Source organism: Aythya fuligula, chromosome 14 (genome assembly GCF_009819795.1).
Source record: "Aythya fuligula isolate bAytFul2 chromosome 14, bAytFul2.pri, whole genome shotgun sequence".
NCBI classification, from domain to species: Eukaryota; Metazoa; Chordata; class Aves; order Anseriformes; family Anatidae; genus Aythya; species Aythya fuligula.
The window spans coordinates 6,325,503-6,344,350 of record NC_045572.1 but is presented as its reverse complement, the minus strand read 5'-3'; the positions used below and the strand labels follow the sequence as shown (position 1 = coordinate 6,344,350).

The 18,848-nt window shown below is 44.1% G+C and overlaps 1 protein-coding gene across 1 annotated transcript in view; it reads right to left on the bottom strand.

The window, feature by feature from the left end:
- FGF18 (fibroblast growth factor 18) overlaps window positions 1-18,848 on the bottom strand; it is a 68,981-nt gene that overhangs the window by 31,112 nt on the left and 19,021 nt on the right. Inside the window, exon 3 of the mRNA XM_032196882.1 lies at window positions 12,745-12,925. Coding sequence (XP_032052773.1) covers window positions 12,745-12,925 — 181 coding nt within the window. The remainder of the gene's footprint in view (window positions 1-12,744; window positions 12,926-18,848) is intronic.

Sequence of the window (18,848 nt, the reverse complement as noted above, 5' to 3'; positions counted from 1 at the left end):
AAGCTTGCTGTTTATTGAAGAAGCAGCAAAAACTCCAGCACACTTTAGAATACAAACGCTGACAGTGAAATTCAGAGCCCTGAACAGCTTCCAACAGGGAAAATATACTGACCGCAGTCTGTTTGGAGGTCAAACAAAATCAATAGCCTTTCTCTCCAGTCTGTCTCTAAACTGAGCTTCTTTCAAAGACATCCAGAGAAAATGGCTCATCTTTTGTTGTTGTGTGTGGTTTTGGGTTGGGCTTTTTTGTTTTGTTTTGTTTTTAAGTGGTCAAAGAGTCACAGCAGTATAGTATAAGAAAACTCTTTCCTCCCTCAACATACCTAAAGGATTGTATAAAGGTCAAAACTGCCCATCAGTTTTACTACACAGTGGATGAGTTATCCAATTCTTGGGGAGGAAACCAAGCTGGAAGCTGCTTAACACTTGGTAAGAGAGGAAAAAATAAATCAATGTATTTGCTTGATCAGGGTATGTTTAAAGCTGGTTGTCAATTAGTTCGACACAGTTTGCTGTTAAAGAGCACAACAATTTAGCCCCAGGAGCTGAAATTTGCTGCGTTTCCTCAGGTTCCTCCTGCTGAGAGACTGATATTGGTTTCAGCCAGGTCAGGCACTGAGGAGAAGGGCTGAGGCTGAAAGTCACAACAGCAAAGCGGGGCTCGGAGAAAGGAAGCCTGGAGCGGATACAGCAGGACTGGGGACTCCAGTCTGGAGTCTGGGAAGCAATCTGGAGAGACAGACTCAGGCCAAGGGATTTCCTTCTCTGCCTTTCCTCCCCATTCAAAGTACACAGTAAACTGGTTTAATGTCCAGAAAGGAGTAAAGACAACAGATATTGTTTACAGCACTGGTGCAAAGCATGCCCCTCCACTACACAGAGCACACCTTGTAATGAACTACAGGTTACACCCGTGGTGCAGAAAGGTACCGTCTTTACAAACATGAGTCACGTCAAGCTGAGGGAAAGGGCAGAAGCACCATCATGGCAGCATGGAAAATTTTGACTGCTTCTAATTTTTACAGGCTACAAATTCTTCAAAATCACAAGGAGGAAAGGGAGGGGCAGACCACCACAAGAGGCTTCCTAAGGGTCCCACTGCCTCTGATGAAGAACCACTGTCTTCAAAGTAACTGATCATTGACAACTTGATCAACCAGGTCTGTTCTGATAATCACTGTTGAAAGACACTCACCAAATCACAGAATAATTTAAGCTGGAAAGGATCTCTGGAGGACACCTGGCTCAACCCTCTGCCCACAGCAGGCCCCTCAGGATTAGACTCAGCTGCTCTCCAGCTCCTGTGCAATAGTCTGCTCTCCTCGAGAATGCTGACATCCTTGGCTTGGGTTAAGAATACCTCAGGGTGTATGGTTATTGTGTCAGAGATATCGCTGCAAACGAACAGGCCTGGGCTCCAGCAGCAGTGGAACTGAGAGCAGACCCCAACAGCAACCACATGGCCATGGCCATGCCCATGACTGCCCCCACGATGCCTGCAGCCAATATACGTGGAGCTGCACTGATTCACATTTACTTTTTGGGCATCAGGAAGGTATTAACATCCGCTCAAAATCCAGCCACCATCCACACAGCTCCCACTGTCCCCAGTTTTTCACTCTGGAGGTCAAAGTTTCCTCTCCACTCCCCTACCACACATCTCCCCATTGACTCTGTGCCTCCACACTGCAGCTGGAGGACTGACGTCTGGTGTGCTCCCACACTGCTGATTTTTGCTGCTGTCTGTACTTATTCTAGGTATATCAGAGCTGCTACACGTCTCAGTAACTTCCCTTCTGCCTGCAGCATACACAGCATGCCAGCCCCAGAGCTACACGGATCCTGACTCATGCACCATGCTGCGCACACATATGCTGAAGGAAGAAGGCTTTGTTCCACCAGCCGCTGTAAAGGGCACCTCATTTCTGAGCAAACATATTTAGCATCTCCTAATTAGGATTTTAGCTTCATCTTATGCCCACACAGGTTTGATAGTTCTGGCACTAGAAAACCCTGGCAAAGCCCAAAACAGGTCTCAGCACTGGTGACAGTCAAATGTTCACCCAAACTCATTACAACTGCAAGAACAACCAAGGTGACTCTCCAGAAACTAAAATGCAGTTTCTTTGTTATGCTTTTGAGCTCCCCTCCTCCAGTCCTTCCAGGTGGCTCAATTTATCCAGTGACCATACAGCTCTTATGTTTACTTGTTAGCACCCCCAAATTAGTAGGTGTAAAGTCAATATCCTTTTGCCTATTTGCTCCTAACAAGTCACCAGTCAAAACTTTAACTTGAAAAAAAAAGTCAAGAATGCAGATGCAGAAGCAAATGAAATAAAGGTAAGAATTGCTGCTGACCAAGCGTCACACAAAGAAAAGGGGCTAGCCTGGCCACGCAGCACCGTACTATTGTCATGGGCTAAAACCTAACTGCTTTGATTTGCCTCCCACTGGCTAAAATGGCTTGAAATGCAAGGTCTTAACAAAGGTGCAAGACACAAGAGGAACAGGAGGCACTGCTGGGCACTTAATCTCCTTTCAGTCTCACACAGTCGCTTTGGAAAAGGCTCTGCTGAAGTCCGAGGACTTTCATGACCACAGGCAAGAAGAAACTCAGGGCTCAGTCATAAAAGAGATCCAACACTGTGAACCCTCCAGCTCCACACAACAAACAGAAATTCTGTTCAGGATTTATACTAAAGTTACCCATAGGCAAGATCCAGGCTTCTGAAATCAGAGACAACAAGACTGATGCCAATGAGACAAGACCAGCTTTCAGCAGCTGAGTTCACCCACTGCTTTGACACATGTAATTTCGAACAAGGAACCCCAAAATCTCCTCGAGTGGTGAACAGGGAGGGTTATGGGAAGGATATCCCCCACATAATCCCCCACAGGGGAGCCAGGGACACAGTGCAGACCTCATGACCATCCCTGGCCAAGCACTGGAAGCCATTTGGACATTGCTTTTCCACTTTTTAGGCTTATCTGGTGCATATACGCCATCTGATTCTTAGCTCTTCCCTGCTGCTTCTCCACATCACAGGGTCTTCAGCTCTTGCAGTGGCTGCGGGTGATCTTCTCCTGCTGCTACAGTTCCCTCTTCATATCTGGTTGTCTGCTTCCTCTCCTGCTTATTCTTGGAAAAAGCACTTCAGAACAAAGGGTATAAACCAAACCATACCAGCCACGCCAGCTTGAAGCCTGGATCCCAAGTGTATTTCGCCTACCATATGCTCCAACACCGACCAGAATATGTTTCAGCTTGCGTCACCACCATCCAGGCACAACATCCACTCCTCCTCCGTCGCACGAGCACAGTTCTTTGATGAGGAACAGAAGCAGCTGAGGATGAGGACTCATCTCCACCGCGCTACCTGGGGCCAAATCCTTCCAGCCAAGACAGCTGCCATCCAGTTGTGATCTCTGGGAAGCTGCTCGTTGGAGAAGACCCAAAGCTCATTACTGTTACAAGAAGGCTGGGTCACAGCAGATGGCTGGGTTTTCTCTTACTGCTTTGGTTAGAAAAGCACCCTTTTTAGCAGCTGTAAATGCAAAGGAGAAGGCCTTACAGGCAGTCATTTCAGCTCTCAGACACAAGAGGAAAATAAATTTGAGTGCTACTGAGTGCTTCTTCAAACTCAGTCACTCCAGGTAGCATATGCAAAAGATAGGCATGTTTCTAAAGTGACAACAACAAACATCAGGGACACAAAGCTCAGGAGACATTTAGAAGCTCTCAGCTTCTATGTCACCATAAAAGCCTGAATCGTCTCTTATGGGCATTCTGAAAATACTTAAAATTCATTAGGGACAAAAGCATGCACTATTTATTGCTGGCATGGCTCATTAAGAAAGATGCTCACACAGTGCAGCCATGCAACCATCTCCCTCCAACCCCAACACTCCTCTCTCTCTCACAGTAAGAAAAATAATGATTTTTTATTTTTATTTTTTTTTTACTGGGCCTTCTCTTTCCCTTTACTTCCAGCTTGCCTTCCCCTTCTTGCGAGCGCTGAGGAGACCGCAGACGCTCTACACGTGTTCTCCTCTGCATCCGACTGGCAGGCAGTCTGGAAAATGCCAGTATTGGAACGGCCTGAATTCAGCGGTTTCTGAATGCTGATCGGACACTATTTCGTTCAAGCCACAGATAGTCACTTTTGGGGGGTATTTTCAGCTCCCTTTTTGGACTCTTCCAGATTTCCAAGCGTCATGCATCAGCAATTTCTCGTCTTCAGAGATTGATATTTTTCACCTTTCTGCTCAGCCTGAGGCTCTGTGCAGATTCGGAGGGGACAGGGCTCTTCTCTCCTCTTCCAGACGGCCACGCAATGCTACTGGCATCGTGAATGTTTGCTGTGCTCCACCTCGCGACTGCGGAAATTCCTATCTGGTTTTTTAAAAGTTGAGGTAAAATCTGAGCAATTAAAGTGCCTTAGTTTTTATAAAGCCTAACACCTTTCTTGAAGAAACCCAAACCTGAAAACAGCAATGCCCTCACAGCTTCTGAAAATACCAAAATCATTAGTTTTAACCAGACTACTGATACATTCTCCATTACCACCATCTCGTTAGCACATCCCCATTCATAATGCTGTTATCTTTTGGAAACCTACAAGGGTTTATTGCAACTCTCGTGTTGGAGATCAGGGAGGTACAACCCAAGGATGTTGAGACAGAGGATGAAATTCATGCCATTTCCTCCCAGGTGAGGAGCAAAGGTCTTTACCCCACCACCTAACCTAGTCAGAACACAGTGGTGGAGGTTCTCCAGCTGAGGAACACTGCTGCCACCACTGATATTAAGTCTCCAGCAAAGCAAGCTGCTGAATATCAGTCTGCAAACTGCACTCTAGTGACACACCATCTTATCTTCAAAAGCAGAACTGTGCTCTTCACGCTCCAAGTTTTCAATTTCCCATCCTCTGTTTAAATAGGCATGAAGGTTATCACCATTATTCGTTTCCCCCAAACGTTTCTTACAAAAGACAAACCTCACTGGCCTCTTGACAACTCACACAGTCATCTACAGAGAAGCCAAAAATTACTAGAAGTCAATTTATTTTTATTTTACAAGGTTTTCCTCCTCCCTGCAAAGTAAAAGAAATTTAAAAAGCCCTTCAGAAACATTGCAGTGACTAGCCTATTCTCTGAGTACTCTTAATTGTGTCCCAATAACCAACTTGAATTCATGCTTGTCTGGATGCTTAGATACTGGAAAACCTCAGAAACCACAATACAGTGCTTGATAACAGACATTAAAATAAAACAACTAAAATCAACTCAAGACGAGTTCTGTCAGCACTTTTGTGTACAATCAGTCATGGCCTAGAAATATTTAAAATTATGCAAACATCTTCTAGAACTTTATCTCCCTATAACAACATGAAGTCCCCATGTATAAATTTTGGATAGAAGTAATTTTTGCATGAATATGCCTAGTGCCTATTTAGAATTGCTAAAGAGAAAGGGAAGCCCCAACTTTGTTTTTGTGTTATTTCATCACAGAGAAGAACATTTAGCAAAGCAGCTGCTCAAGCTTCATGGGAAAAAACGTAATCACAGCAAGGCAGGAACAGATAATATCATATTGACCTGTCTTCAGGGTCTGGGCATTCACATTTTCATAAAGTGCCTAGGAAGATAAATCACTATACTAATAATATTTGTATTGATTATCTAAACTGAAGCAGCAATCGACTCCATTGTCTCACTTCCTCTTAAATTGCTCACAGATGGGATCCTATTTCCTATTCTGCATTTCTAATGGGAACACTTAAATCACAGCATAGAATTATATACACAAACTGTTAACAAAAACTCTTTTACGACTTGCATGAAAATAAAGATTTTTCATTTTGTAGCTCACTTTCCACTCTGCACAGAAATTAAAAATGACAAATTATCAGCAGACCTTTATATTACTTCTCTTCATTATTTCTGGGCACCTAACATTTACTGTCAGACAGGACTAGGTTTTTCAAACATCAAGTAGTGATTATAGGGGCTTTAAGTACAGACAGAGCTAAAAAGTGACTCTTTTTTTCCCTGAAAGTAAAGGCTCTTTAAGACAAGTCAAGGCCCAAAAGTCGGGAAATTAAAGATCACTTTAGTGTCAGAGGAAAAACAAACAGCAGCTTCTGCTGTAAGGGCTACTACAGGTACTTACACCAAACAGGGACTGCAGAGGCAGCTGAACTTCAGGTGTGAAACAGGCCACAGTGGGAGTTTGGGGTAGCAGCTATCAAAAACAAAAGTTTAAGAAACCAGCAAAAACGTACATTGTTTGAAATAGGCTTGCCATAAATCAAAAAGCAAAAGGTTTCTATTTTTTTCCCCCAAAAAAAAACTTTTCATCTTGCCTAAGGAGAGCTTTCTGGCACAGACACAGAATAGAGCAGAAAAAAAAAAAGTCTGAAATGTACAGATGGTTCGTATAAGACGATTACAACATATTCGCATGGCTGCTGAACCTTTCAGAGTCAACTCTAAGGTGACGGCAACTGAGCCTCCTCGCCGCACGGGGAAGCCTGGGAGGTCCAGCTCCAGCCCCACTGTTCGTGGCTCAACAAAGCCGCGAGTCGGCTGCAATGCTTCAATTCATCCCGCCGCCCCTCGCTCCCCGCGTCCCTGCGCCTGCTTTCAAAGGAGAACTTTGCCACTGGCTGACTGCACCACCCAGATGAGGAGGGGAGACATTTTAAGGGAGAAAAAAAAAAAAAAAAAAAAAAAAAAAAAGCAATCAGGGGATGTTGGGCAAGAGGAAAAAAAACGAGACACAACACAGCAGCTGGACAGCGAAGGCTTCTCGGGCTTAGGCCAATCACCAGGACCCATATGACTGTACAGCTGCCATGGTGAATGATCATCGCTTACTCTGAGGTCAGCTCTGCCCCCGGGCTAAGTAAGTGAAAATAAATGGTTTAGAAGATAAAAGGTCTTTTAAAAAAAATTATTTGTCTTGTTGTCATGTCAAAACTGTAATGGGAAGAGACTGGAGGCAGCAATACGTAGTTTAAATAGGAAACAGCCATCCTGATGTTTCAGCTGAATAAATTACAAGGCAAATCACAGTGCATTCAGGCTATCTGGCTCATCTACACTGGGCCAGACAGGCCCTTTTCCACATACCTGGCTCCTGGGAAGAAAAGCAGGTTTCTGAATGCCGAGCTTGTGGAAATACGGCTATTAACTAGCCTCAGCCACTGCTTGGGCTACATCTCCCATCTTCCTTGCAGGTTAATTCTGTGCCTTCCAGCCATGAGTCTAGTTTTCCTTCCTGATCTTCCCAGGGGGATCAAAATTGATTTTAACTATTCTAGGAAGGGAAAGGGTTAATCAGTTTTCCCAAGGCAGCTTGCTGTTAAGGTGCCAGAAATACTGAGGGGAAAGAATGACTTGCTAAAGATGGGACAATGGCACTGGTATTTTGCATTTGTTTCCAGGCTTTGAGATAGAACAAATGGGAGTCATTAATGAAATGAGTTTAGGGAGTTCTAAATTAGCTGTCAGGCTGCCAAACCCAAAGAAGTGCTATGTCAGCTCATTAATTCTGGAGAGGGCAGGATTACCCAAACCTAGGAAGGAATCCTGCAAAATTTCGAGTCAATTAAAGGAGGCTATTTTGCTATAATAATATTTTCCGCACATATTACACCTCCTCATGGAACAGAGCCCACTTCTACCACAAATGAAATCTCTGGCGGGATGGAGTGTGGCTGATGTCTAGACAGCTGTAATGCGCTCTCCATGGGCTTGTCCACTGGCATCTCTGGGAAGCTGCACCAGAACAGCAAGCAGGACTGCCAGCTGCAGGGCACATCACCCAGCCCGGGACAGCCCCAGGGAGGATAACCCATCTCACCAAGCTCTGTGCTTCCCCTGCACACATGAGGATGCTGGTTGCAGCCTTCAGAGCTCGAGATCTGCCCACCAAAAAAGAAAGTACAGGGTGCAGTGATGTGTACGCCACCTGTGATGCATGAAGGTTCATCGTGCACGCACAATGCTTTTGCTTCCCTTCTTGGTCTGCCTGATGCCAGTCCAACTCCGTGGACTTCCCATGCATTTTGTTGAGTCCTGAGCTAAAAGACCCTGTGCCCAGAGGGAGTCCTTGAGAGCACCTCACTGGCTTGGGGTCAGTCCATCCAGCAGCCAAAAACACCAGTAGCCGATGGGATGCCGGGGATGAGAGAGACCATACCTGTGTGCTCTGTCCCTTGTGTGGGGGCATCTTCAGACAAAGCCTCCCATAAATGAGAAGATTTTATTTATTTATTTTTAACTGGAATAGACCAGGTCAATGGACAAAATAGCAGTGGGTGATAACCTGTAGCACACTAGCTAATAACCCGTCTATGTACACTGTGCCCTCACCTTAAGGACAGCCAAGTATTTGCCCTAAATAAAAGTTAACTCAAAGGAAAGGGTGAGCACAAACACGCCTCACATCCCCCTCACGTCTGTCACTTCACATTGCCCCTCAGGACAACAGCAGACACTTTAAAACAAAAATTACATGGCTGTGAAATACAAATGAGGCAAAAAATGCCTTCACCCAACCAAGAGAGCTCTGTCTCACCAACTGCACCGGATACAAAGATAGTGAACAAACAGGATAGAATGTCTTCTGCCTTTTGTGAAATGAAAATAAATGAAAGGATCTAAGGTTTCAGGTCACTGATCCCTCTCTTCCCTATCTGTACCATTTATCGGAGGTAGAATATAAAGGTTCCAGGTCCTTTTCTTTTTTTGTCAGCACTTTAATGGTTGTTTTTTCTCCTTCCCCCTTTCATTTTCTGAATGAAAGGACCACTTAGGAACCTGTAAAGTAATAATAAGCTTATAACAGGAATATTGTTTTTCTGGGCCAGTGCAAACTCTTCTGAATAGGTTGAGGAGATTAAAGTAAAAATGCAATCTGTAAATAGATCAGTTATTTAATTAGTTTATAGTCTGTTAAGAGATAATTTTTTGCTCACATAGATCCGTCTGTTATCTAAAGATCTCAGAGCACTTTAGGAACATCAATTAAGCCTTAAAAGAAAACAACCTTGGGAGATAGGTAAGTGTATTTAGATTAATTAGTGTAGCTGTGAGCAGCAGGCATTATTATTAGATTTAATTTAGTCCAATAATTGACTTATCTGTTAATGGATTCTAATTCATCTGAGAAGGGATGAAATCCATCTGATTAAAAGGATTACATCGACTCAATTAATTCTATTAACTGACTTAATTTGCCGTTTAATAATTCCACACATGGGGCCAGATCTTGGCCCTGAACAATGCACAAGCCAAACATCACATACCAGAATTATTATGCCAGTAAAACTATGCATTACAGAGTTGCATTTTTCCTTGCACATGGGACATGTGGGCCCAGATAAAACATTCAGGGGGGCTTCCTCCCGTTGGACTTCTCCTGGCCCCGCAGAATGCTCTCTCGCTGAGCCACGACTGCTCGGTCATTTTGCTGTGCTTGTGATGGCTGCCTGGAAACGAGCAATTCACTGCCTGAGATTTGTCACTTCCCCTCTTTTCTGGGCATTCTCTTCAACCAAGAGGTGAGAAGTTTTACAGAAGTCAATAAAACCTTGCAATAAAACTAACCAACTCTCCCTCCTTCAAAGGCAGAATAACCCTCACACGCCAGCCATTTGGAAGCTCTGTATGTGCAAAAAAATAAAAGGCATCTCTTCACTTGGACACACTGTTCTTTATCCAGTTGTGAATGTATGGGAGGAGAAAGGTGCTAAAATGTTATTAGCTCCCCATCCTTTAACCTGGCTAGTGCTTATTGTTCATGATGAGCACTATGGACCATAGCCATGCTCTCTCTCTCTCTCTCTCTCTCAGAAGTACTTCCCACACTAAGCCCGAGTCTGCACTGCCCTTGTTTAATATTACCTTCTCTTAATTGGGCTGAGTTCTTGGAAGGACACAGCATCACTTTGAAAAGCCAAGAAAACAGCATCTTGCCCCCAGCGCAGAGACTCTTAACACACTCCATCCCCTAACCTCTGCTGAGCCTCCTGCTCACAGCCTGGATCCTGCAGCAGTGAGACTTGGAGCTGGAAGCATACTCAGTAACACTTGCATCTCACAGCTTTCCAGTTTGGCACCTTTCTGCATTGCCTGTGCTTGTGCCCAGGCGGATACAACTGTCCCCCACGACTGCAAAGCTGGAGCCCAGCACAGGCGTTTCGAGATAGCCCTGCCTGGGTTTGTAACACAGCTCAGGAAGGAGTAGGCAGGAGAACTCAGGGCTGGAGCCAGCTCACGTTCCACCTCCACAGGCACCTTTTCCCACATCTGTTGCTTTTTCTCAGATGTTGGCTCCTGCTCGTCCTCTCAAAGCCTTCCCCAGGCTGACATTTAGTCTCTGTAATCCTTCCAACATCAATTCACATCACCTCCACCATGATCTCGCCTTTCCGTGGGGACAGGGTTAAGACAGGGGAAAAGCTGCGGGAGACTGCATCGCCTGCAAGGGCAGCGCAGCCAAGAAAAGGAGTGGGAACTGGGCACTCCCAAATGCTAAGCCTAGCTCTGACTCACTGTGCCAACTTAAAGGCAGGAAAGGAAGAAAGAAGAGAAAAAGGGCAGTAGGAAAAACAGCCATCTGCTGCTTAAGAGGAAAGGTGTCCTCCTACAGAGGCTGTTCTGACCAGCTACACAGATTTGGATCAAAAGTTCGCAACTGTTCAGATCCCCAGACCTGGTTTAAGCCTCTCTCTGGTCTTGATCAAAGGTTACTCCATAATAATGCCTCTGGGGGAGGGGTTCCCAGCACATAATGAATCCTGTGTCATTGCCTTTGTATCCAGTTTTGGCTGTAACACAGATGGTTCTCACTTCAGTAACTCCGACATCTCTCCCCCCTTCATTATCACAGCTAGGAGCTCTGCATGGTCACATCCTGGACCTCCATGCCCCACCTCACTGTCTCCCCGATTATCATGCTCTAAGTGTTCCTGTGCCAAGCAAGATGATGAACAGATTTCCATAACCTTTCAGCATGGCTAGAAATGGGGAGGCTTTGCAGCTTGACACATCAAGGAGTTTTATTAGTGGGAGAGGGGGAGGGAGCAGGCAGGGGTGTTAGCAAATGGCCTCAGCGGTCAGTCAGCGCACATCAGGTTTTTAGAAGGATGCCAGCAACCAGGAGCAGAGAGGATTTGGTGGCGAGCAGCAAGGAGCTCTTCAGACTGGAAATGTAAGGCTCTACAATTGTGCGGCTTCTCCAGTGGTCACGAGCACTCCCCTGCGCTAGGATTTGTTGTTCAGACATGATTGCATATGTATGAAGGGGACAAGATGGGCTTTGACACATAAATTAGCACTTGTCAGCTGCTCACGGGCACACTTCCCTGCTGCACCCCACTGTAAATGCTGCCTTCTTTCACGGAGAAGCAAACTGCATCACGTTACCTGACATTCACCGCGGGCAGGAGCGCTTCCTGGGAAGCTAGCAGCTAGCACACAGCAACTAGTTTACATATCAAACCTTAAGAGAATGAATGTAATAACATGACACAATAATTAGCAGCTGAGTGGCACTTTGCACTCCTGTTTTCTCTGAAAATTTTGGAATGACAAAAGACAAGGTTGAAAATCCCTCAGGGCAGAGCTTTTCCTGAGACTGGGTGAGTTTGCACAACAGCTCTGGGGGCTCATTTCACAGCAGTCAGGCACTTTCTAGCTGACACCTCCAGTGGCACAGCTCTGCACATGTTGGCGTGGCAGTAGCTGCCCCGCTGACAGGCACGGACCGTATGTCATCCTGTCCAAAGTTCCCTGAGGGAATAACAATTCCCATATTTTGTCCTGCCCTTCATCGTACCCCATTTCCACCTCACCAGCACGGCACATGAAGTCAACCTCATGTGACATGTGCATGCCGGCCAACACATACGAACACATCTGCAGTGACACATACGGACTGTATGTCCGTAAGAGAAAAAGGACCATTTCTCAAAACAGCCCTGAAACCCTTCCAACAACAGTCATTCAGGCCTAAAACAACTAGAGCAAAATACCTCTGCCAAAGCCATCTCCAAATGTACCAGCATTAGAGTTTTGTTTTTTTGCATAGTACACTCTCCTGGAGGCATTTCTATCATAATGCTTATGTGCAAATCAAGACAAAAATAGTTGATCATTCTGCTAGCCTGTGCAAGTTAGTTGCATTTCTGCAGGATCTACGTGCCCCAAAATTCAACTTAAGCACTCAAAGCTCAAAAGTCTGCTTAATTTCAGCTCAAAGCAAACACACACACCCAGAAAGATGAGAGGATGCTTCACTCATGCAATGGGATTCATCCAAACTCAAGCCCAGGTCATAACCACAGCTCCCAAGTTGCTAAGCCCAGGGCCCGAGTTCATTGGGAAAAAACATTCCAAGTCACCAACCTCAGTATCATTTACAAATTACACCAGGCAAACTGTAAGCTCATCTGATAGGCAGAAAAATTAATTTTGTCTTCAAGCACCATCATGCACTCATAAACTGGGGCATTATGGTACTGTGGGAACTGCCCACAGCTGGGCACTAGCACTGCAAATTCCACGTTCTTAATCTGAAAAGTTTCTCTCTCTCTTTTTTTTTTTTTTTTTCCCCCCCTGTGATCCTCTGCATTTTATTGCTCTTCTCATTTTTCTACCATGAGGTTCTCAGGCCAACATAGTGAATTCAAGCTTTTGAACTGGAGTCTGGGGGATCCCAGTAAATATTCTTACCATATTTATCTCCATCTTCTCCTTTGGCACTGATCCTCCTGCCCAGCACTTGGATGTGTTTCCCGCTTGTCCTGCTGTAGAGCTGATAGAGCCGGAGCTGCTTCCTGCTCACATCGTCCCTTGCTCGCGTTTGGTTCTCCACATGTATCCGAAAATCTACATTCTCCTCGGCAACAAACATCTGAAAGCAGAAAGGAGGGTGGGGGAGAAAGAGAACAGAATAAACTATGAAACAAAATAAGCATCTTGGATAGAAAGATTACACATCAACCTGCCAAAGGGCACATGGCGCAAGACGACTTAGATTTGGCTGGCCTTCACTTGACAGTCGAGGCCGCGGTATCAGGCACTCAAAATGTAATTCTATCCAGAGCTGGCTCTAGACAGTAAACCAAACCTGGATTTTTACAATCAAACTGTGGGGGGTTTTCTGAGTAAAAACTTCTGCTCGGTCTTGCTTTGATTTAATCCTGGTCAGCCACACTGACCATAAATTAGGCTCGCTTTTGCATATGCATAGACTCTACCAAGTTACGCAGACATGTATGGGAGAAAGGGGACTGACAATTCCATTTCAGAAAATTTGTGCTTCACCTTCAGCAGCTGCATGGATTAATGGCAGGGAAGAAGTCAAGGGAAAAACCTATTTATGCCGATGTTAGTAGACTGGATTCTAGCTACACACAGGCATAAAGTCTAGTATGATAAAAGTGCCATTTGTTTGTGGGCCCTCTTCAGCATGTTTGTTTCCAGCTTTGCTTTAGTGAAGCCTGATCACTGCTGAAGGTCGATTGCTGCATCTTTGTCCACTCCAAGTCAGGGAGAGATCATTTGGACCAGCAAGAGCACAACTGACACGTCCAGCAGAGAGGTCATTACCAGCGGGGTTCTGGGCACTTGCGCCTCTTCCTGTGTTTTTTCTGGCCAATAGATTAAATTAACCTTAGTTAACTACAACCTTAAAATATTACAAGAAACTTTCTCAGCCATATCTGCCCTTCTCTGGAGATACTGTTTCCAATCTTAACTTACGGTTCCCAAGAAACACTGAAACAGGATTCCAGCTTTTGCTTTAGAGTCATCCCAGCTTGCCCAAGGTCAGAGGACCAGGCAACCAAGATGCTCTCAAGAAGGCCCTCCCGACTGGGAGGTTTCAGCAGCACACACCCAAAAGCACTTCACACCCAAACAATACAAAAGACCAGAAATCACTCCATGATCTGCCCTGAGAGCTTTTGCACCACTGTGACCATGCTGCCCATACAAATCCAACAAACAGACAATGTTTTGTTGACAGACTCCCTTCACAGTATAATAAATAATTCAGAAACCAAAAGCAGCAAAATATTATTGAGAAGCACACAAGAACACTACCACAGAACAGGCAATTTTTAATTTGACCATGACAAATAATGTTCAAAGCTTACTCATTGTTGATGAGTTCTAATGCTTTGTACCACTTGCATGTAAGAGATGAAATCCGCAAGAAGAATCCCACGGGAATTTAATATTACCTAGGTTTGGGGCTGGCAAAGGAATGACACTTGTTCCTAGCAGGACTTACTACTTCTACTCCTAACACATTCCAGCTACAGCACGCTTGTCCTTCTAGCCTGAAAGCAGCAATGTTCTGATATATTAGTGGGTGGATGGAGCTCACGATGAAAATGAAAAGGAGTCAATAAGTCTTGTAAAGGTCCATTCTGAGCTAAAACACATGAGAGCAAGTGGTCAAAGCACTGAATATAGACCCTCTTAAGCCTCCTACATCTGTCGTCTCATACCAGCAAGTACTTTGAAACCAAATAACCAAATACTCACTAAAAGTCAAAACTTCAAAAGAACTTTTTAGCTTTTCCAATTATCAAGTAGACACACAGATCAGCAGCAGGAGGAAAACTTCAGGCTGGCAGTGCTGCTTAGCACCAGACCTTCACTAAGCAACACAAACAAAAACATTATATTCAACACGGTGGCAACAGCAATGAGGTTCACAGGGATGTTACAGAATTGCCTTTGCTGCCCTTATTAAATGCTGTGTTTATGCTATTTGAATCCCAAGTCCTAGGAGAGAAACCTATTTAACTCTCTTATTTTACTGTCAGAAGTCAAAAGGAGACTGCAGGAGCTGGACACACACGCTGCAGAGCGAAGATTCAAGGTGATGCTGTGTCTAAACAGACAGTCAGCAGGATGACAGAAGTGATGGGCAAGAATCACACAAGTAATAGCAGCAACATTTCCCACTCCCAGCAAACAGCACAGCAAGAAGCAAGAGCACGCCTAGCCCTTGCACCTGCCAAGAGGACATGGCATGAGGCTAGCAGAGCTGAGCCTTTGCTTGAGCCAAGCTCTGCTTACTTCCCTCTCCAGGGTCACCAGAGCTACCCTTTGAGTAAAGCAAGCAGGATTTGGCTTTTAACATGAATAATATTAATTTTTTTTTCTTCCTACATTTCTTCTTGCTTTCTTTTCAAATAATATTGTTACAAAGGATGCTGACCTACTAAAAATAGAGATGTTCAAATAATGTCAACAGTCTGCCTCATACCCACAAAAGCAAGGCTATTTGCAGTTAAGATTCTGGCTTCACCATTCTAAGATTTAAAACAGATTTTAAATCAAGATGACGTCGCTCCATTGCTTTCACCACATGTTAATGAATTTCACATTTTTTCTAGGAAAAAACAAAACAGGTGGGATTTGAAGTAGGGGGAAGGGAAGGTTGTTTTGCTTTCTTGGAAACTTCAAATAGAAAAGGCAATCTATTTTCCAAAACGTGTTTTAATTGTCTCTTTGCACTGAAACACCTTCAGGGTGGACCAGCATCCCCACACTTTTCCTTTGCTGTGTCTGGTCTCCTATCCGTACCTAACAGCTTTCGTCCCTAAGCCCTTTCCCACAAATTCACAAGGATGAAGCCCTGGGGCATGCTAGGACAAGGCCCAGGACCATCCTCAAAGGCCCTGATCCTCCCTGACCGTACCCATGTCACCACATATAACACAAGGTCTTTCAGTGAAAGACTTTTAACTTGCCAAAGCAACCTCCTTAAGAGGTTTCTCACTAGAGGAGATGAGCTGCGTTCACCTGGAGCTCAAGCACTTGCACCATGAAGGCCCCAGCCTGTAGCCAAAGTGCACACATGGCTTCTGGGCCATGCATGGAGCCACCTTGTGCTGGAAACAGCTCCAAACATGTTTCTCACAACTGTCCTGCATGGTACTGCATGACAACCAGATAATAAAGCGCTTCCTCCCAGCTCGAGAAGGGTAAGCTTTTATGCAGTGGGATGAAGTCAACTATTTCTCCCCAGAACAGGGCTCCCCCCAGCTGAAGGCCTGGCTGGGCATGCAGCTTAACTCCAGCACCCAGCAGCTCATCCAAGCACAGAAGTGGCCTGGCAGGGATCAGCTGGGGACACTGGCCCACCAGCAGGGCCATCCAGGCCTGTGCCACTCTGCCCCTGACGTTACAAGCCTAGCTCTAAAGCAGGGGAAGAAATCCTGAAAAAGGAAGGTGGAGATGCAAGTTCTCTCCTTGTGGCTGACCTGTCCCCCTGGTCAAGAAGCCCTGATGCAGAGAAGCAGTGAATCACTGGGATTTAGCTGTGCGCTTAAAGATAAGCACATGCTTAATCACTCTGTTGAAACAGGATGCTCTGCTGGAGCATAGCCAAAGTGAATTAGCTGTGCCAGCCTGGGCTGCATCTGGCCCACAGCAAAGAGTATCAATATTCTAAAATAAAATTTCATGCAGTGTTGATTTCATGAGATAAAACCTATTTGATCATTGCTGCAATCCATTCTCACAGTATCCCTGCCCTAAAGAGTATACTCCCTCAAGCAGCTAACTTTACTGAGATAAGGAGGTCCATTTATATATACCATAAGAGTGGCTCTCCTTCATAAATCTCAAAAAAAAATTAGTAACATATGCATCCTTCGGTAACTGATCGCCAGCACTCACTCAAAGTCACCTAAAACCAAGTCCATTCACCCCTAAATATATTTTTGTAACAATCACAACCACACAAAAACAAATAATGTCTTCAAGTCCTAGCCACACTTTAAAACTTTAGGGCTTTAAGTTGTATTCACCAAAGCAAAATGAAATCTTTTTTTTTTTTTTTTTTTTTTAAAAAAAAAAAAAAAAAAAAAAAAAAAAAAAAAAAAAAAAAAAAAAAAAAAAAAATATTAATGTGTCATTACTGCATAGAAAACATTACACACAAAATGACCACTTTTGCCTTTTAATCTGATCATCCACACTAACCACCTTGTAACTGCAGATCCTGAAAAAAGCACATAACCCAACTCCCTGGAAATTACCATTGCTTTTCCGTTCACTTCAACGAACCATAGATGAGGCCCTGGGCCAAGCACCTGCATGTGAGCCGTCTGGGGGCACCCAGCAGTGTTACATGCCAGCAGGAAAGTAAATTTGCAGCATCAGATCATAACTGCTGAAATATCCTTACTGCCCGCAGTAGCAAACCTAAAAATCCAAAGTTCATCACAACAGCTTTCCAAAATCAACGGCTAATTGCATCTTCTAGCTCCAGACCAGGAACATGACTTACATTCTCTTGAAACAGAAAAGGATTTCTTACATTACTTTATCTCCTCCAGCATTTTGTTGCTATTTGGCATTGTATTGTGGTCTATTCTGCAAATCTATTCACCTGGTATGGACCTTCACTACCTATGGGGGACAATTTTAGCATCTCCGAAGAGCAGGTGTCATTTAGCTCCATCTAGTTCTCTGCCTGCTGCTTATAGTCTGCAAAGTCTAACAGCATCACATTCATTTTCATTTGTATTCTTCCTTTATTTTCCTTTCCAAACAGTTCTTCATCCATTTATTTATCACTACATTTTTCAGCAATAATACACAGCTACAACAGCATACCAGAAATACAGTTGGCAATATAGAAGTTTATGCAATGGAATAAATAGCAGTCCTTTTGAGGAAAAAAAAAAATCACCTCAAGCAACTGATGCATCTAAAATGCCTCACCAGAAATATGTTCACTTCTGAAAATAAGCAGCTCTCCCTTCTCTTTGCTTTCTGTTTTACTTACCGAAGCATTCAAAGTAGGTCCGTTTAGTCTTAACTCCTACTCAAACAGTCACAGAAACTAGAAGTAACGTCTAATCCGTCTTCTGACAGACTACAGTGGGAAATTTTCAGTGCTTTTTTTGTGGAACGGCTTTCCAACAATGACTGGATTTCATTTGAAATAACTTTACAACGATCCATCAGCTTAAAGAATGACTATCATATTTGTTAAATCCCAGATGGAGGGCAGGGAAAGACAATTTTGCTGATGCTGCCTAGGGTTTCAGCATTAAGTAATCCAAGAAACAGTCAAGAATCACAAAAACCTCTGACAGCAACACCGTGTTGTTAGTCCTACACAAGCTCATGCCACAATTCTGAAAACACCACCACGTTGTTTTGAACTGCAAGCAATCAAAGCCCCGCCAAGGTCAATGAAATCCTTACGGTGCCAAACCATGTTTACGGGATTTGGCTTTCCATTCAACCAACCTCTGCACACTCTTCATTTTCTATTTTTAGCTTTCCGGTAAAAGGGAATGTTAATATGTTATTGTTCATGTCATAAAGCGTTACAGCATTAGATGTCCAAGGCCCACAGCATGGCCAAATTAGCTGGGAGCTGGACTTCAGAATTTCCTGATTTTTTGCTTTTTATCGTACAGAGTCTCCAAGCCTCATCAGAGAGCAAACCATATGTCATTCCCCAAACTGAACTAGAAATACAAAATCCCTCTCACTGAGGGCCTTACTGATTTCAAAAGATAAACAAATCAAGCAACTCAAAGTCCTTTCAAAACCCAATCTGATAAGCAGGAAATACTTATTACCTTTCAGCCATCAAATCAACCTAATATTAATGATTTTTTTCCATGACCTTCTAAACACATGAAAGTTAACTTAATAAGGTCAACAAGAGGATATCCAAGACAGATCTCTCTCAAGTCTGCAAAGGCAAGTAACAAACCGCTTTGCTTCCATGACTTTGGCAAAATTCCTCTATGCCAATTACGAGATTTGCTAGCTCACCATGACAGTCATTC